The 6000-nt window shown below is 44.1% G+C and overlaps 1 protein-coding gene across 7 annotated transcripts in view; it reads right to left on the bottom strand.

Moving 5' to 3' along the window:
* Positions 1-1993: 1993 nt before the first annotated feature.
* The window catches only part of LOC109880232 (MAP/microtubule affinity-regulating kinase 3), a 177074-nt gene continuing 173067 nt past the window's right edge, over positions 1994-6000 (bottom strand). For 5 of the 7 annotated variants that reach the window (XM_031800767.1, XM_031800770.1, XM_031800771.1 and 2 more), the window contains one exon: positions 1994-3961. In XM_031800767.1, coding sequence (XP_031656627.1) covers positions 3586-3961 — 376 coding nt within the window. In that variant the 3' untranslated portion in view covers positions 1994-3585. The remainder of the gene's footprint in view (positions 3962-6000) is intronic. The other 2 variants (XM_031800773.1, XM_031800774.1) reach the window with 1 other exon arrangement.

Below are 6000 nucleotides of genomic sequence, written 5' to 3'. Positions count from 1 at the left end.
ATTGGTGTCTAGCTGTAGACTAGTTGTCTAGTGATATTGGTGTCTAGCTGTAGGCTAGTTGTCTAGTGATATTGGTGTTTAGCTGTAGGCTAGTTGTCTAGTGATATTAGTGTTTAGCTGTTGTCTAGTGATATTGGTGTCTAGCTGTAGGCTAGTTGTCTAGTGATATTGGTGTCTAGCTGTAGACTAGTTGTCTACTGATATTGGTGTTTAGCTGTAGGCTAGTTGTCTAGTGATATTGGTGTTTAGCTGTAGACTAGTTGTCTAGTGATATTGGTGTTTAGCTGTAGACTAGTTGTATTGGTGTTTAGCTGTAGGCTAGTTGTCTAGTGATATTAGTGTTTAGCTGTAGACTAGTTGTCTAGTGATATTGGTGTCTAGCTGTAGACTAGTTGTCTAGTGATATTGGTGTCTAGCTGTAGACTAGGTGTCTAGTGATATTGGTGTCTAGCTGTAGACTAGTTGTCTAGTGATATTGGTGTTTAGCTGTAGACTAGTTGTCTAGTGATATTGGTGTCTAGCTGTAGACTAGTTGTCTAGTGATATTAGTGTCTAGCTGTAGACTAGTTGTCTAGTGATATTGGTGTCTAGCTGTAGACTAGTTGTCTAGTGATATTAGTGTCTAGCTGTAGACTAGTTGTCTAGTGATATTGGTGTTTAGCTGTAGACTAGTTGTCTAGTGATATTGGTGTCTAGCTGTAGACTAGTTGTCTAGTGATATTGGTGTCTAGCTGTAGGCTAGTTGTCTAGTGATATTGGTGTCTAGCTGTAGGCTAGTTGTCTAGTGATATTGGTGTTTAGCTGTAGACTAGTTGTCTACTGATATTGGTGTTTAGCTGTAGACTAGTTGTCTAGTGATATTGGTGTCTAGCTGTAGACTAGTTGTCTAGTGATATTGGTGTCTAGCTGTAGACTAGTTGTCTACTGATATTGGTGTCTAGCTGTAGACTAGTTGTCTAGTGATATTGGTGTCTAGTTGTAGGCTAGTTGTCTAGTGATATTGGTGTTTAGCTGTAGACTAGTTGTCTACTGATATTGGTGTTTAGCTGTAGGCTAGTTGTCTAGTGATATTGGTGTTTAGCTGTAGACTAGTTGTCTAGTGATATTGGTGTTTAGCTGTAGGCTAGTGATATTGGTGTCTAGCTGTAGACTAGTTGTCTAGTGATATTGGTGTCTAGCTGTAGACTAGTTGTCTAGTGATATTGGTGTTTAGCTGTAGACTAGTTGTCTAGTGATATTGGTGTCTAGCTGTAGACTAGTTGTCTAGTGATATTGGTGTTTAGCTGTAGGCTAGTTGTCTAGTGATATTGGTGTTTAGCTGTAGACTAGTTGTCTAGTGATATTGGTGTTTAGCTGTAGGCCAGTGATATTGGTGTCTAGCTGTAGGCTAGTTGTCTAGTGATATTGGCCACCATCATCAGCTGATCCAGGAAAGAAAACAAATATTGATAGAAAATAAAGTTAAATAAATGGTCTACTTCTGGCCACATTTAGGGGAGCTAATATCTTATTCATGGAAGCTGAACCCCTTGGCTCCCCTGTAATTTGCACCCTGATCGGTCCTTGCATCCATTGTCTTGATCTCCAGCTCCATCCCTTAATGTTTTACTAAAAGTGGCAGGGTTTCTGCTTTGTTATTGATTAAAACGCAGATAGCCCCTTTAATGCCTTTTCAGTGTCATTGATGGCTGAGTAATGTAACAATGAAGGCACTTCCTTCAACCTTCATTACTGCAATAGATAACATGGAAAAATAAAAGCTCTCACATTACCTGCATCCTTTTTTCAAAACTATAGTCACTTAATATTGCATTTTCATCTAAACCTTTATGGATACAGGTTTGTTTCATTGACAAAATAACTTTTGCAATAGAGAATATGGTCACTTTATTTCTAAAGCAACTTCTGAAGTCAACACATTCGTTAGGTGTCCCATGCGGGAATCGAACCCACAACCCTTGAAGTTGCCATGGATTCAGTCAGACACAGAGGCTAGTCACTGAATGTATTTTAATAGAGACACGTGTTAAACTTACTCGGTGATGAATGAGTTAACACTAATTCCACAGCTCCAGGCTCAATAAAAAAACAAGGAAGTATATCAATATGCAGCTGTTGCAAAACTAAGGTATATTATTTACATTCCCCCCCCCCCAAAAAAAAAACAGTGCCAGCATTTTTAGGAGGGTGTAAGTGAATACTGAAGGCCTGAATATGGCCATAGTTGATCTTCGATCTGTTCCAGGAATGGCCGACCGCATCTGAACTGGCCCAGGTGGGTAGGACCAGATAGAAGGGGGCATTTCAGTAATATCTGAGAAGAGAACCGTTGAAACAATTATGTTAACAAAGGAAAAATATATATCATTCAGATATGCCAGGAAGGAAAATCTTCCCTGAAGTCTCTTTTTTGTAGCGAGTGACCCAGTCCCATGATACTTTGCAACAATCCCCCATTTTAAAGCGTGGGTCAGCCGAAGTGCGTCATCCTCCAGGCCCCGTTTCTGGGGTGGGTGACCCCATACAGCAGAGGCTTAGCTGGGTCCATACATTGCATTTATGCTGTTATCACATGGATAAACACTAATGAACAACCGGTTCAAATCATAGAATGAAAGTGTGCAAGTGTGTAGAAGCTGGCTAAGTAAGGGTAGAGGGTGCAAACGACTGCCAAAATCAACAGTATTTGACAGTAATACCATAACTACTTGTGCAATTAGCTAGGCTATCCAACCACTCATATCTGGCAGCCATATTCTCTTGGCAAGAGGAATTCTGGGTACTCTAATAGAGGGGGAAGGGGTCCATTTTTAATGTTCTTCCTCCACTCCCTCCCTTGTATGAGAGTTTAAACTCCTAATGGGGAGGCATCTTCCAGACATGGGCTCTCCAACCCTGTTCCTGGAGAGCTATCTCCCAGTAGGTTTTCAATCCAACCACAGTTGTAACTAACCTGATGTAGCTGTATCACCCAGCCAATTTTTAGGGTTGTAGCAAAAACCTACAGGATGATAAGCTCTCCGGGAGCAGGGTTGGAGAGCCCTGTGCCAGAGCCACAATGGCAATAATGCATTCAGCAAAAAAAACAAGACAACCAAATGTCAATGTCAGACCAACGTCCCCGACAGCTCAGGACCACCTTTCACATCATCAACGATAATAATGCTCCAAAGACACAGGAAATTATTGCCAAAAGCAGTTTTCAATACCTACTTTGTCTTGGAGGAAAACCGTTGTGAATTTGCTACTTCAGTTTTTTATAACGGCTGTACAGCTCGTTCAGAGTCCATTTTGAAGCGCTTTCTTTTCCCACGTTACGCAACCTACTTTTGGTCCCATCAAATACAACTCTGGACCTCAAAGCCAGTCCCACCCCATGTTTTCATTGTTACCCTCTAAATCAGGGACTGATTTAGACCTGGGACACCAGGTGGGTGGAATTATTTATCATCAGGTAGAACAGAAAACCAGCAGGCTCCGGACCTCACAGGGTCAGAGTTGAATATCCCTGCTTTAGTCCATTTCAAAGCGCAATATTTTACCTGCTCGCTCAACACTCCCCCACCCTCATATCTTTAGGAGGCCCTACAACTTGAGCTCGTTGGCAATTTTGGACGCAATGTTCTTAAAGGCGATGGATGTGCCCGAGATCCGCTTGAAGCGCACACCGTTGAGTGAGAGTCGCGGCAGCTTGCACACTTCCATCTCCCACTGAACCAGGCTCTCGGCGTGGCCGTCACCGTGCACGCACAGCAGCAGGAAGCGCTCGCGCTGCTCGTAGTCGCAGTTGTTGGCGTCCAGCACCTTGCGGATCTCGCGCATCATGTCGTGGGGCTCCATGGACGACGTGGTCTTCATGCTCCAGGTGAAGCGGAGGGAGCGCGGCTTGGTGTCCTTGGGGTGTTGGCCGTGGGGGGGCTGAGGCTGCTGCTGGTCCTCCTGATCACCTGACATGTTGCGACTGCCGGGGAGGAGAGGAGTTAGTTAGAGGGGTGGAGATGGAGGGTGAGTGTGTGTGTGTGTGTATGTGAGAATCTATGCATCTGCCTAAGTGAGTTTTGAATGCCAATGTGTCTAAATATGTGACATGATCAAATGTGTGTAGTGGATCACCTATTCACACATTTAATTTAGCCTGCTCATGAATATCTTACAGGCTACAACACCATATCGACACTGAGTGTACAAAACATTAAGAACACCTTCCTAATATTGAGTTGCACCCTACCCCCTTTGCCCTCAGAACCTCCTCAATTAATCAGGGCATGGAGTCTACAAGGTGTCGAAAGCATTCAACAGGGATGCTGGCCCATGTTGACTCCAATGCTTTCCACAGAGGTGTCAAGTTGGCTGGATGTTCTTTTGGTGGTGGACCATTCAGTGTGGAAAAACAATAGCGTTTCAGACCGGTGCGCCTGGCACCTAGTACCATACGTCATTCAAAGAGACTTAAATCTGTTGTCTTGCCCATTCACTGTCAATGGGACACATACACAATCCATGTCTCAATTGTCTCAAGGCTTCTTCCCCTTCATCAATGTCGATTTAATAAGGGATCATAGCTTTCACCTGGTCAGTCTGACATGTTTTGTACACTCAGTGTATACAAGCAGACACTGGTGACAGATTCATTTGAACGTCATTGGTGCATTTACACCACACGTCCATGCAGGGGCACTCTTGTGTACTTTCAACAGGCAGTCATGCAGTGGAGGACACAAAGGCAACAATGTAATTTCACAATACATCTAGTGACATGCACAAGAAAATGCAGACCTCACTTCTGCATGCAGGCAAGGCAGAAAATCATTTGCCACTAATCAAAATAATTCCAACACATGAAACAGAGCATTATGTTCAAACAGAACCGTTGTTCTACATGGGCAAGGTAATGCCATTGACTCAAATTAAAGTCGGTTCGCATGAATGAGTTTCACCATTAGATGTCAGTAAAAAACAGGAAATCAAAATTGAGGGAGAGTCAGGGCTGTTCCCTGTTGGACTCCTAGCCACTCTTATAATGGTCCTATTGGAGACAGCAGTATCTCTTCCATACAGGGCTGTTCCCTGTTGGACTCCTAGCCACTCTTATAATGGTCCTATTGGAGACAGCAGTATCTCTACCATACAGGGCTGTCCCCTGTTGGACTCCTAGCCACTCTTATAATGGTCCTATTGGAGACAGCAGTATCTCTACCATACAGGGCTGTCCTCTGTTGGACTCCTAGCCACTCTTATAATGGTCCTATTGGAGACAGCAGTATCTCTACCATACAGGGCTGTCCCCTGTTGGACTCCTAGCCACTCTTATAATGGTCCTATTGGAGACAGCAGTATCTCTTCCATACAGGGCTGTCCTCTGTTGGACTCCTAGCCACTCTTATAATGGTCCTATTGGAGACAGCAGTATCTCTACCATACAGGGCTGTCCTCTGTTGGACTCCTAGCCACTCTTATAATGGTCCTATTGGAGACAGCAGTATCTCTTCCATACAGGGCTGTCCTCTGTTGGACTCCTAGCCACTCTTATAATGGTCCTATTGGAGACAGCAGTATCTATTCCATACAGGGCTGTCCCCTGTTGGACTCCTAGCCACTCTTATAATGGTCCTATTGGAGACAGCAGTATCTCTACCATACAGGGCTGTCCTCTGTTGGACTCCTAGCCACTCTTATAATGGTCCTATTGGAGACAGCAGTATATCTTCCATACAGGGCTGTCCTCTGTTGGACTCCTAGCCACTCTTATAATGGTCCTATTGGAGACAGCAGTATCTATTCCATACAGGGCTGTCCCCTGTTGGACTCCTAGCCACTCTTATAATGGTCCTATTGGAGACAGCAGTATCTCTACCATACAGGGCTGTCCTCTGTTGGACTCCTAGCCACTCTTATAATGGTCCTATTGGAGACAGCAGTATCTATTCCATACAGGGCTGTCCCCTGTTGGACTCCTAGCCACTCTTATAATGGTCCTATTGGAGACAGCAGTATCTCTAC

The sequence above is a fragment of the Oncorhynchus kisutch genome, linkage group LG21 (assembly GCF_002021735.2).
Source record: "Oncorhynchus kisutch isolate 150728-3 linkage group LG21, Okis_V2, whole genome shotgun sequence".
Lineage (NCBI taxonomy): Eukaryota > Metazoa > Chordata > Actinopteri > Salmoniformes > Salmonidae > Oncorhynchus > Oncorhynchus kisutch.
This window is presented reverse-complemented; position numbering and strand designations above follow the sequence as displayed.